Here is a 14240-nt window from a genome sequence, read left to right as displayed (position 1 = left end):
TAGGGCATGCAAAAATTATGTCATGGCTCATCAATAGCACAGACATTAAAAAATGCTCTAGTCTAACTAAGTTTGAGCATGCCGATAAGGCTTGGGAATACCTCAAAAACATGTATTCCCTTAAAGATATTGCACATGTATGCAATTTACAAGATAAAGTTCGGACAATGACTCAAAAAGATAAAACTATTCGAGAATATTATAAAGAGTTGTGCGAACTTTGGGAAGAGTTGGCTCTTCTTGAGCCCAAATGGCATTGTGCCGAAGACATCGAGCTTCGCCAAAAGCAACTCGATATGGAACATTTCTATCAATTTGTGAATGGTCTAAGGCCGGAGTTTGAATCCACCAAATCTGCCCTTTTACATCGTGAAAAAAATTCTTCTATTGTTGATACTATAGAATAGCTCACTATGGAGGAAAATAGACTTAGAAAAAGTACTCCAAAAGTTGATGATGACTCTGTTTTAGCTGTATCTAGACCGAAGAATCATACTCGTACTTACAAGCCGTCTCATTTTGGAAGGCAAAACGGCGACTTTGATAAAAGAAAAGTTATTTGTCATCATTGTCATGAACCGGGGCACTATAGGCCTCAATGTCCAAAGTTAAAAAGAAGAGAAGAAAAAAGAGTTGCATCTGTTGAATCTGAGTCAAAAGATCAAGATGCACCTGTGTCTATGGCTCAACTGATGGAAATCCTTCAACCTCTTCTCAAAGGGGTATCCTCCTCAACCGAAGCCTCAACTGGAGCGGCAGTTGCATCTTTCTCCAGTCCAGGTAACTTTCCTTGGCTTTTAGATTCTGGTGCTTCTTTTCATATGACCCCAAATATTAATAGTCTATCCGAATGTCTTAAAAATAACTCAAGTGTGTCAAAGGTTTTTACAGCCGATGGCACATCTCTCGAAGTAAAAGGAATAGGATGTTTTGAAAATCTTCAAAAATCCAAAAGATTTTTTATCCCAGAAGTTAGATATATCCCTAAACTTAATTTGAATCTCTTATCTATCTCGCAAATATCTGATTATGGATGTAATATCTCCTTCTCTTCTCAGGGTTGTTGGGTACAGGATCGCCAGTCAGGGAAGCTGATTGGGGAAGGCCATAGAGAAGGAGGACTTTATTACATGGACTTTTTGGAATTACCCAAGAATGCATTTTGTTATAATATTCAGAAATTAGAATTGGATTTATGGCACAAAAGGCTTGGCCATCCTCATATGTCTAAAATTCAATATTTTCCAAGTTTGGAAAAAATTTGTAATTCAGAAAATTTTTCTTGTAAAGACTGCATTCTTGGCAAAATGAAAAGGTTACCATTTCTTAGTAGAACTTTTGTTTCCTCACGACCACTTGAGTTAATACATTCGGATGTTTGGGGCCCCGCACCAGTTATTTCCAAAGGTGGTTATACATATTATGTCATTTTTGTTGATGACTTTTTTAGACATACTTGGATTTATTTTTTTAAACATAAATCTGATGTCTTTGCTAACTTCCAAATATTTCATAAAATGGTTAAAAATAAGTTTCAAAATGATATTTATGTTTTTCGCACTGATTCAGGGGGAGAATTTATGTCCAATGAATTCAAAGACTATCTCAATTTACATGGTATTACACATCAAAGATCATGTCCACACACTCCACAACAGAATGGCCTAGCCGAACGCAAACATCGGCACATTATGGAAACTACTAGGACATTGCTAATTGCAAATCAAGTTCCAAAAAGTTTTTGGGCTAAAGTGGTCCTAACTGTCACCTACCTCATTAATAGGATGCCATCTTCCTCATTAAAGAATACAACTCCAATAGAAAAGCTTGTTAATTTAACTCCAGATTATTCTAGATTAAGAGTCTTTGGATGCAAATGTTTTGTTTTCACCAACAGAAATGACAAACTCTCTCCTTGTGCAATCCCATGTGCCTTTTTAGGATATGCTGATAATCAAAAAGGCTACAGGTGTTTCGATTTTCAAAATGACAAATTATATGTGTCAAGAAATGTATCTTTTTTGGAAAAAGAAAGCTTCTTTGAATTTGAAAAATCCAAGGATGTCACTGAATACTCGTTTTTAATTGATCCAACTTCAAAATCCAATGAATGTGATGTTGGATGTGACCTTGACAATGATCAAAGTCCTATTGTTGTTGAAAATGATGATAATGAAGAGCAAATCCATAGGGATGTTAGTCTACAATATTCAAGACGTAGAGAGCAAAATCTTCCATGTGCATTACAAAAATACTCTGAAGTCTCACCTAGAAGAACGTCTAGAATCTCTAAACCTCCAGAAAAAATTGTGTCTTATGAATCTTTTTCACCCACGTATAGGGCCGCCATTACATTAATACAATCATATGTTAAACCATCATCCTATTCTCAAGCAAAAAATCATATAGAATGAATAGAAGCCATGAAAATAGAATTGGATGCACTAGAAAAGGCCAATACTTGGACGATACAAGATATTCCTCCGGGTAAGAAACCTATAGGTTGTAGGTGGGTATACAAAGTCAAAACCAAAAGTGATGGGACCCTGGAAAGATATAAGGCCCGTTTAGTAGCAAAAGGATATGCACAAGAGTATGGCATCGATTATGAAGAAACATTTGCTCTTGTGGCCCGTATGACCACTATTAGAACTTTAATAGCCTTGGCCTCCATTAGAACATGGCCTATCTTTCAATTAGATGTCAAAAATGTTTTCCTGAATGAGAATCTCGTTGAAGAAGTATACATGGAAGCCCCACCTGGTATTAGTATCCCTAAGGGTAAAGCTCTTCGTCTAGAAAAAGCTCTTTATGGTCTTAAGCAGGCTCCAAAAGCCTGGTATGACCGATTTAGTCATGTTATGCTTGATATTGGTTTTCAACCTTGTTTAACTGACACTGCTTTGTTTGTTAAGAAATCTGATGCAGGCATCATTATTCTTCTTCTCTATGTGGACGATATGATCATCACCGGAGGCGACAAACAGGGAGTTGCAAATATCAAATCTCTTCTTAAAACTCACTTTGAAATGACTGGCTTAGGTTTATTAAGATATTTTTTAGGCATTGAAGTTGCTTATTCCCCTCGGGGGTATTTGATATCTCAATCTAAATTTGCTCTTGATATCGTTTCCAGGTCTGGAATTACAGATGATAAGAAAGTAGACACTCCAGAAGTTGTCAATGTTAAAATGAAAATTAATGATGGAGAACTTCTTGATGGTCCTACTCCTTATAGACAGCTTGTTGGAGCTCTTTCTTATCTTTCCATTACTAGGCCAGATATAACTCATGCGGTTCATACAGTCAGTCAGTTTCAGCATGCTCCCACCTCCGTGCACATGGGAGCGATTTTGCGTATTATTAGATACTTAAAATCCTCTCTTTTATGAGGACTCTTCTTGTCTGCTTCATCTTCATTAAATTTAATTGCATATACTGATGCTGACTGGGGAGGTGATCCCAATAATAGACACTCAACTACTGGTTTTTGTGTGTTCCTAGGTGAAACCTTAATTTCATAGAGGTGCAAGAAGCAACATAAAGTCTCTCTTTCCTCCACCGAAGCTGAATACAGAGCCATGGCAACCACCACTATGGAGGTTGTTTGGCTCAGACGATTGCTAGCGGATATGGGAGCTAAAGCAACGCAAGCTTCAAAGATGTGCTGTGACAACAAAAGTGCGATCTACATTGCAAGCAACCGGACATTCCATGAGCGCACTAAACACATTGAGATGGACTGTCACTATGTCAGAGAGGAATACTTACATAGAACCATTGATCTACCATATGTTACATCAGAATATCAATTAGCAGACTTCTTCACCAAGCCTCTCGCTGCTCCCAGATTTCACTTCCTCTTAGACAAACTTTCGCTCATTGTACCGTAAGTTTGAGGGGGAGTGTTAAAATGTAAATTGTAATATATATATATATATATATATATATATATTATTTAATATTATTATATTTTCTTTTATTATTTTATTTTTCTATTTTTCTTTATTTTCTTTTTTAGCATCTAGTTCAATAGAAACTAGATATTTGATCCAGTCAAGTTCCTGTTGGAACTTGACTGTGCAAATAGTTGTTGGACTCTAGTCCAACAGCTATAATAAATGTTGTTGGACTATAGTCCAACAGCTATAATAATAAATGTTGTTGAACTGTAGTCCAACAGCTATATTAAGAGACGTTGGAATCCAACGTCTCTTTTGGAGAGCTCAAAATGAGCTCTCCTCTCTCCCACTTTTTTGTATATATAGGGGTGAACCCCTTCAATGTAAATGACCATGCTTCTTAAGCATTTTGTTCATGAATAAAGTATTATTTATTTTTCAAGTGTTCTTCCTTTTATACCCTTTCAAGGGTCATGCTTGTAGTGTCTCCAATAGACACTTGTTTGTGAGTTATTTGTGCATTTGTTGAAGACCACCATTTCATTACAAGGCCCACGTTCCTCCTTCACGCACGCTCTCCCTCTCCTCTCCCACTCGCTCTCCCTCTCTTCACGGTCCTCCTTCGCCACCGTCGCCACCACTTCCACCGTTGCGCCCACTCACTCTCACTCTCCCGGAGGTCAGGTATGCTCTTTTCCCTTTCGTTCTCTCTTCTCTCTCCACAACGTGTTGCACAACAAGCGCGACGGCGACCTCCTGCTGCTTTCGGTCGGTTGCGGCACTGCAGTATTTGAGGCTATGAACATGCTGAATAGTTAGATCTATTAAATCAGTTGGTGATTAGGGCTTGAATTTTGACAAATTTCTTATTGGGTAGCATGATGTTTAGTCTTAAGACATTTTGGTATTTGTCTTTTGATGCTCGTGCTATCAAAATCAAGATTTTAGTGTAAGTTTGTTGTTTTTGTGTTTTTTTCGCTACATTGTGAATCGGGTAAAATGATAACTGATTGATGATGATTTGCGGGGGAAAGGGGGAGTTTGGTCCTGAATTGCTCAAATGCTGGATTGAGTCCATGGTAGTGGTTCTAAGCTTCTAGCTGCAATATTTGCTGCAAATTGTGACAATCAATTGGGTACCTCAGTCTTCTGTAATCAACTTCTTAGTTGTAGCCTTGTAGGGTATTTGGGTGTGTTTACTGTTCTGTATGAGTTGTACCTAAGCAAATGGCTAATTGTTGATGACCATTTTGTCTAACAAAATGCTAGATGGGTTTAGCACCATTATTGTTTACATTATTGGGGACAATATATAACAAAATATTCTTAAAAGGGTTGTAGTGGGAAAAGAAATACCTGGCATTGAACTTCTTTGATTCTGTTTTGTTAGTGGGAATTTGATACGACAGCTTGCATCTTAAGGCCTAAAGTTTTGATGCCCAATGTGTGATGAATAACTGAATAAGTTTGTTTGTCGGTGACATCTTGAGATGTAGTGATCATGTAAAAAACATGTCAGCAAAAGAGCTGCAGCTTTTGTTTCATCTGGTTGTTCTACTCCTATTTAATGTGCGTTACAGAAATTATATAATGTTAAACACATTTGTATGCTTGGATCCCAGCTCGGATTTTAATTTCTTCTACCATATGGACAGACAGTGATTAAAGCCTGCATGGTTTTCACATCTAATGGGTATGATTACATGTTTTATAATCGGAGACAAAGTCATTACTTTTTTGTTATCAGGAAAGTAGAATTGGTAGACCACCAGAAAGTACACCCGGCTTGCTGGGACAAGAAATCAGGTGCAATCACATTCACTGAATGATAGGCATCTTGACTAGAGAGGTAATTGATAATTTCCAAGTTATTTAATTAGTTTTCAATTTATATATGTTGATTCTTGTTGAATATGAATCTAATCTATTGTGTTAATATATATTTTCTTATATGTATTTTTGCGGTTGAACAATGAAAAAAGATGTAGGATGAGATCATGGAGTTAAAGTTCCAAATCCCACTAAAGATCCCAAATAGACTACAGGAGGCATCTATAGGTTAAAGCATCACTTAGTTAGCACAAAACATGGTGTAAGCATGTGCGAAGCGGTTCCACCTGATGTGAAAAGTTTTTTTCAGAATCATCTAAAGGATCAGAAGCAAAAGAAACAAGAGGAACAACAAAACAAATTGGATATTGGGAGAAGTGTTTATTTTGGATCATCAAGAGGTGATAATGTCAACAAAGAAACCAGTAGATCATGTAGTGATGCAAAAACAAGCACAGGTGGTCCTATGAACCTATTTGTGAACAAATAAGCACGACAAACCACAATAAACACTGCTTTCAAAAGGGATGAAAGAAAAAATGTATTTCGTGTCATTGGTAGATTTTTTATGCAAATGCCTTATCATTTAATCTTTGCAACAGTCCATATTTTGGTGCAATGGTAAAAGCTATTGCAAATTATGAGCGAGGATTCAAACCGTCTTCTTATCACGATATCAGAACCTAGATTTTGAAGAACGAGGTAGATTGTACTCACAAAATTTTAAAAGAGTTCAAACAGAAATGACCAAAGGTTAGTTGCAGCATTATGGCAGATGGTTGGACAGATGAAAAAGGAAGCAACTTAATTAATTTTTTTGTGAACAGCTCATCTAGGACAGTATTTTTGAAGTCCATTGACATCAACATGGAAAAAACTGGTGCAAATTTGTGTAAGTTGTTTGAAAAAGTTGTTAACGAAGTTTGTGAAAGTAATGTGATACAATTCATTACAGATAATGCACCAAATTATGTGACAGCTGAGAATATGTTAACAACAGAAAAAACATGTTGGACACCATGTGCTACGCATTGCTTGGATCTTATATTAGAAGATATTGAAAAGATATTAATTTTTAAATATACGGTGGAAAAGACAAAAAAATTTACAAGATATATATATAGTCATGCATGGGTATTAAATTTGATGAGAAAGTTCACAAAGAAGAAAGAACTTTTACGTCTAACCGTCACTCGTTTTGCTACAACATATATCACGCTTCATAGTATTGGATGTTATAGAAAAGAGTTAAAGTCGATGGTCTTGTCTTCAAATTTTAGATCATCTAATTACTATAAGAAATCTGATGCTAAGAATATTTCTTATATTGTTCTTAACTATTATAAGTTTTGGGTTGTCATATCATATGCAATTAAAGTTACACTGTCGCTCGTGAAAGTGTTGCGATTAATGGATGCAGATGAGCCTGCTATAGGATTTTTGTACGAGGCAATGGATAGAGCAAAGGAGAAAATTGCTTCAAACCTTGACAAGGTTGAAAAAAAATATAAACCTATTTGGGATATCATTGATAGACGATGGGACTTGCAACTTCATAAGCCTTTGCATGCAGCTGCCTATTATTTAAATCATCATTTTCATTATGCTGACAACTTCAACCCGGATAGAGAAGTTATGAGTGGATTTTATGATTCTTTTGAAAAATTGATTTTTGATGCAAATGTTTGGTTCAATGTTATTAAAAATGTGCCTCAAGGCGCAAAAAGCGCGCCTCGCCTCAAGGCGAGGGGCTTTATGCCTTGAGGCACATATATAAAGCGCAAAACCTTCGAGGCGTGCACCTCATACGCCTTGAGGCGCACGCCTCGAGGCGAGGCGCGCCTCAAACTGAGGCGTGTATGCCTGGGGCTTTTGGTCAAATGAGGGTCAAATCCCTCATTTGACTAAAAAATAGGGTTTAAAGTTTAAACAAACCCTAATATTTTATGTTTTCACGCAGACTCTCTTTCTCTCATGCAGGCTCTCTCTCGTCTCTCATGCGCAGTCTCTCTCTCACACGCATACTCTCCCTCTCTCTCATATTTTTCTCACACAGGTACTCTTACCTCTATCACACGTAGTCTATTGCTTTTTCTCATTTTCTTTTGGGGGAGGGATCAAATTGTTTACGAGTTTTGAGTGAGGTTTCATTTAAGAAAATGAGACTTGTGAAACTTGTGGATAGAGAAGACCAGAAAATATTACTTTTGGGCAATGGTGCATCCTGTGGCATGTGGTCCAGTTAGGCATTTTTTCAGAACTTTCAGCATTGTGCAACGAGTTCAATAAGTCTGGCAAGTTTACTGAGAAGAGTGGAGTGGATAATTGTTCTTAACGCAGTTCGTAGCTCTATCCAATTTCAGGATGTTACATATTTTTGCAGTATGTGTACCACCCATCATACAAAAGGATGCACACAACTTATTTCTTCCATTAAATCCCACTTTGAGCTCCATGAGCATTTCTGATACTGACAGCATGAAAAGGAGAAGAGTGGGTACTTTTCCACCACAAGTTAGTGTCGTTCTGTGAGATAGTTTTTTCATGTCCTGGTGAAGTAAAAAGAAAACTATATTCCAATCAAAAAGCTCTATAGAACTACTTGCCAGTTAGTAGGAGTTCATTTGGTTGTCTTCAGATATCGGTGTTCAATCTCTGATCCTAACTTGATGAAGTGTGGCAATGAGATGCTACTTAAACAGCAACTAGTTTTGTCTTAATAAACAATTGAAAAATAATACATAATGCATGCTTCAATAGACAATAAATTGTGAATACATCACCATGCCTTTCATGACATCCCTAAGGTTCATTGACACTTTTAAAAAGCCTCACATTACATCATTTCTTTCTGCCTTGTAATTCCTCATTATATAAACATCAGAAGTTTGAGGGGCAATATCGAGGAATGTGTGTTTAAGCCATATTGGTTACAAAAGATAAATCTCATATATTTTTCAGTTATGTAATCAGTTTTTAGTTACTTTTATATGTTAATCTCACATTTTTTAGTACTTATTTGAGATTTTCTATTTCTTATTGGTTGTTATTTCATCAATAAAGCATTTCTTTATTTATTTTTATTTTTAGATTTTTTTTTTAAGTTTTCAAAAAAAAATTGAGCCTTAGGCTTTACGCCTCGCCTCAGTTTTTGGTGGAGTGCCTCGTTACGCCTCAACGCTTTTCACAACACTGGTTCGGTTGAAAATTACAACACAAATCGATGCATTTAAAAAGGCAAAGGGTTGTTTGGTAGAGAGGCAGTTGTTACAACAAGAAAATTAAAAAGTCTTGTTAAGTTGGCAATTATATTGTTATTTGTTAATATTTATTATGTTTTTGTTAATTATGACATTCTTAATGTTTTTATCAATTTTTTTTTGTTTTATTTGAATGCAGTTGACTGGTGGAGTTCATTTGGGCACGAAAATCCTGAGTTGATGAATTTTGCAATTCGAATTCTAAGTTTGACGTGTAGTGCATCGAGTTGTGAGAGGAATTTGAGTATTTTCTCATTGGTTTGTGACTTTGTATTTTATTTTTGAAATACATTTTTATAAGTATAATTATCTTATAATTGATTATCAATGATTTGAAATTATAGGTGCATACAAAACGAAAGAATAGACTTGAATAAGAGAAGATGAATGCATTGGTTTTTGTAATGTACAATATGAAATTAAGATAGAGAAATATGAGGAGGAGGGCTACCAAAGACCCTATATGTCTAAGATTGTGATGTCCAAGCATACTATTGGTGCTTCGCAATGCCAACAATCTGTACATCTATTTCAACCCAATTTACCATTGGCATACCAAATTGATGGCGTCTACATCCATTTTAACCCAATTTACCATCGGCATACAAAATTGACGGTGTCAAATAAAAACTTGCCAAGTACTTTGAGATGAAAGATTTGAGGGTACTAAAAATACATAATGTGCCTAGGGTGGGTTACGTCTTGAAGAGAGGATATTTGCAATCCTAGCATACATATGCCATTGATAAGGTAGCTCGAGCATGACTAGCAAATGACATGAAGCGTGTCAACTGTTAAAGCCAATGTCAAACTTTGACCAACTGTTGGAAAACCACTCAGTAACCTGTACTATATCATTAGTTGGTAGGTAGGTTAATATACTTAACTCATCACCTATGCAGTACATATAGTGAGTCAATTTACGAGTGCCCTCCCCCTCTGACTGCACATAGACAGTAATTCCAAGGACTATTTGTTATATTCACGACACCATGCACTTTTTTTTCTCTTTAGCATCTCCACCTGAACTAACAACATATGATTGTGCCTTTGGAGGATCTATTTGAGACTGACAACCTGTGCGAATTTTGTTAGTTTCACAAGGATATGAGTGTAAAGATAAAAGTACTTCACTTATGAAAATCAGAGTGCCATTCAGAGTGCCATTCATATTGCCAAAAATCCAAAGTTCCATGTGTATAAATATATTGAGATAGATTGTCATTTTGTACAGCAGATATCTTACATCAGAATGTAGACATCTTAACAAAAAGCCAGCCCACTTCACAGCTTTGTGTTTGCAACTCCAAACTTGCATTTTCACCATCTAGAGTTTGAAGGGAGTGTGAAAATGTAGTGTATATTGTATAATATAGTGCACACACTGTGTATACTGGGTTGGGACATGTTTGTCATTTTCATTTGTATAGGGGTACTTTCATTTTTTTACCTTTTTTCTTTCTGTTCTTAAGTAATCTTTCATAAGGGAATTTTCATCCATTACTGAGTATTGTGAGACGCAAAAAATATCAACTTCATAACTAAGATATACATTTGAGAAATAAGATGAAACCCTACCAGGTAACATATCCCTCATGTTTCTTTTTGTCACAGCTAGAATAGTGCTTATATCCTAGTATGCAGTAGGTATCTATTCTCCATCTACATCACCACATCTCATATATTCAAGATCAGAAAATGCCTATGCCTAAGCATTTTAAAAGACATGCACTATAATCAGAAATATCTGGAGCTTTTAAGGACATTTCCATGTCCCAGAAAAGCATTATGCTTCAGTTCACTTTTATCACACGGATTTAATAGATAAAACCCACAAGAAGCTTGACAGTGAACAATAAGTAATTAAGCAGACAAAGACAGACTGAAGATCAGAAGATAAACATGATAGCTTGCTACCATACCTTCCTCCATGAGATGAACTGAATGCTCCAATGGGGCCCATGGTGGTCCGACCTACATTACCAGAATGGAATTGAAGTGGAACCTCAGGAGGAAAAGGCAGTATTCCATCTCCTTCATGTATATTACCACGAAGTGGGCCCACAAAGTTATCTTGCATAAACATTTCATGTCTCCTTCCATTATAAGGTTGAGGAAAGCTCCCAAAACGTTGAAACTGCTTATCTTTTTCAGTTTCAGGATCTTCCCCTTTGAAATCTGTTTCATGTGGCTCATTCTCTAGCCTCCCCTGTGCATCACTGCAGGGGATGGAGTCATCGTCAACAGAACCCTGCAAGACGATCTGTTTCAACAGTACAATCAGTCAGCATGCATTTGATGGGTTAGTGCAAATAACATCTGAGAACCCAATAGTCCTATGATACAAATCATTTTGTTTACATTATGTACTGACTCACCTCTATAATTGCATCAGAATCACGATGTCGTGGTGGCCTAGTATCAATTGAAGGGAGACGTTCCCCGCAACCACTTTCAACCTGTATTGCCCTCCCAGTTGGCTGGTTTTGAAGACATGCAAAAAGAACTACATAAAACAATGAAAGGAAAATACGATGTTCGCAAAAATCATCAATTAGATAGAAGCATCAGTCTCCATGACAAGCCTTGAAAAAGGGCAAAAGTCCAGGAAGACAACAGCCCCAAAAAGTACATACTATTAGAGGTCGAATTCGTGCTGAACCTCTTCCATGGCCCATTATATCCAAATGCCCAACATCTGTCTTCCCAGGATGTGCATTCTCAGAAGAAACTTCATGGAGACCAGCAGCTGCTGCAAGTTCTGGAGGCAGATCTGGATCATAATCCTGAAACAAATAAGAAAATACAAGGAATGTCAATAAACATCAGACAAAACAAAGACCAAAAGTATGTCAGAAGAGAGACTTCTTCACCTGATCAGACCTCCCACTCTCATAAACATGAATTTTGCTTTGCATAGTTGCTTCCAGACGGAGTTGCCCCTGCACAGCAGAGCAATTAAAAGCAAGATACAATAAAGAATAAATAATCATGGTGCTGCTTCCCATTTTGTTAAATTATTCACAAATGCACATACCAACTGTTTGCAGTAGTCCTTCCAATTGTTCTCGTCAAGTCCAAAATTAAAATAATCAGATGTATCAACCCCAGGACGTGTCCATGGTTTATCTTCAAAAGCATCAATATCAATATCAAACACTGTCCTGAAAAAATTTGTTTTCAAAAGGTGAGATTCATCCAACAGTACAACATCTGAGCAGAATGATGTCCACAAAAGGCCAGATGCAGCAAGTATATATAAACTACAGCGATATCAAGTTTGTTTTACTATCAGCAAGTAAAAAAATCACAAGAACAAATTAATATAAGGCAAGCTTTTAGGTATCACCAAAGAAATCGATTGTATGTTGAAGGCACGTAGTGAATGGTATAGTTATGTTGAAGACACATAAGAGGATTTGTGCTCAAACTAAATTTTGTGATGGTGTTGGCAGGCAACATCAAAGTGCAGCTGTCTGCTATTTTTCGAGCAGGATCAAGGGTTGGATGTGTGTCTAGACCAAAAAAAGGCTAGAGGAGGCTGTCGATGAATCCAAAAGTTCTAAAAGGGTTAAGATAATTCTCCAAAAAGTGCAATAACTACTTGCGAGAGGTGAAATTGATGGTGCATGAAGTACACCAACTTAAATTTCAAGAGAACAAACTATAATAATGCAGATTTAGCTGAGCTCAGAATAACCCTAATCGAGATAGCAAAATGTTGAAAAGGGGAAGAGTGTATATGGCAAGCACTACCAACAACACCGATGGTCAACGAGCTTGTATCCTGTTAGGGGGATCATGCATGCTCGTGGAGGGGGTGTCCAGAAAACCCTCTTTCTTTGGTAAAGGGGACGCATGAGAGTCTTAACAACAAGAAGGGGACTATATGGGTTCTTATCCTCTCCAAAATGATTTTGTTGGCTTGAAGATTCGTGTTTCACATTCATCTTGAGGGAAGACATGAAAATGGATTGGAAGCTATTGGAGGGCTTCATCTGTTGTGGCAAGCCTCGCCTAATTAATCTCGCGAAACTTGAAATGCTGTCCATACATTAAGGGTGCGGAAAACGAATCAGATCCCCCCCCCCCTACACACACACACAAACACACACGTGAACTAAATTCGTGGTAAGGGGGGTCCAGCATGTAAAACGGGAACTGAATTCGTGGTAAGGGGGGTCCAGCATGTAAAACGGGAACTGAATTCGTAGCAAGGGGGGTCCAGCATGTAAAACTCTTTTGAGTATCATAGTGAAAGTTGCTTTAAGAATCCTTGAAGTTAATCAACCTTGTGAGAGGATTGCCAAGATCAAGGACTCATTGAATAAGAAAGCTAAGAGTTTAGCTAGGACTAAAGGAGCTAGGAAAGTCAGTTGAAAACTAAAGGCCTTAACCATGGAGGGGACAACACCAATGGGGATCATTAGATCCCAAGAAGGCCCAAAGGCATCAACAATTGGTGTGGATGAAGATTGGTGCATCGAATTTTTGAGGTCTAAACGCGTTAAACGACCATTTATTCTTAAGAGATTGGCTAAAGGATATGCAACCGGTTTTGCAATCATTGCATCAAAAGTGGAGAACATCAACAGCATGCTAATTGACAAATTATGGAGGGGCTACAAGTTCACATTCAAGCCCACATGTAGTAGATCGGGCAGGATTCTAATCATATGGAAGAATAAGTAGTCAGGTGATTGTCCCTCAATTGGTTTTTTATAGTGCTCCATAATGCCTTTCACAAGGGCCCCTCCCTACTGACTTTTGTGTACTAGATTGTCACGAGTGCTGGGAAAATGGCTTTGGACTTGAAATTACACCAAATTCTAAAGCAATAAAACTATCCCTGGTGTTTGACATAAGACCTTAATGTGTTGCTACAACAAGAGAAAAATAACGTCAGTCAAGCGAATTAGGAACACAAGGTCATTCTAGGACTTTCTAAATCATTGGGGACATTTTTACTTCCCAGCAAGGGGGAGACTTCGTTGATCCATTCTATTGCAATATATTCTACCATATTCCATAACTTATCAAGTTGGATATTGCAATGAAATATGCAGAAATACAAAATGAGGGCTTCTAAGGGCTTACAAGATCATAAACAAAGTCGACATGCACATACATAAGTCCAACTAAGGGACAATACAAGAGCACAAAAGCACAATTCAAGCACTAAGTGCATTCAAGACATTAAAGAACTAAAGAGAAGAACACAAAACATAAAAAATATTCATCTTACTGA

General features: G+C 37.1%; 1 protein-coding gene across 1 annotated transcript in view; it reads right to left on the bottom strand.

Annotated features, from left to right (window-relative positions):
* Positions 1-14240, bottom strand: part of LOC149842207 (FIP1[V]-like protein) — an 80807-nt gene that overhangs the window by 21837 nt on the left and 44730 nt on the right. The window contains exons 3-7 of the mRNA XM_089998995.1: positions 12030-12156; positions 11866-11934; positions 11629-11778; positions 11371-11472; positions 10915-11255 (exon numbers count right to left, since the gene is read on the bottom strand). Of these exons, the coding sequence (XP_089855121.1) occupies positions 10915-11255; positions 11371-11472; positions 11629-11778; positions 11866-11934; positions 12030-12156 (789 nt within the window). The remainder of the gene's footprint in view (positions 1-10914; positions 11256-11370; positions 11473-11628; positions 11779-11865; positions 11935-12029; positions 12157-14240) is intronic.

This window comes from Nuphar pumila, chromosome 3 (assembly GCF_984573655.1).
Source record: "Nuphar pumila chromosome 3, dmNupPumi1.hap1.1, whole genome shotgun sequence".
Classification (NCBI taxonomy): domain Eukaryota; kingdom Viridiplantae; phylum Streptophyta; class Magnoliopsida; order Nymphaeales; family Nymphaeaceae; genus Nuphar; species Nuphar pumila.
Note: the sequence above shows the minus strand (reverse complement) of the source record. Positions and strands in the feature narration are given on the sequence as shown.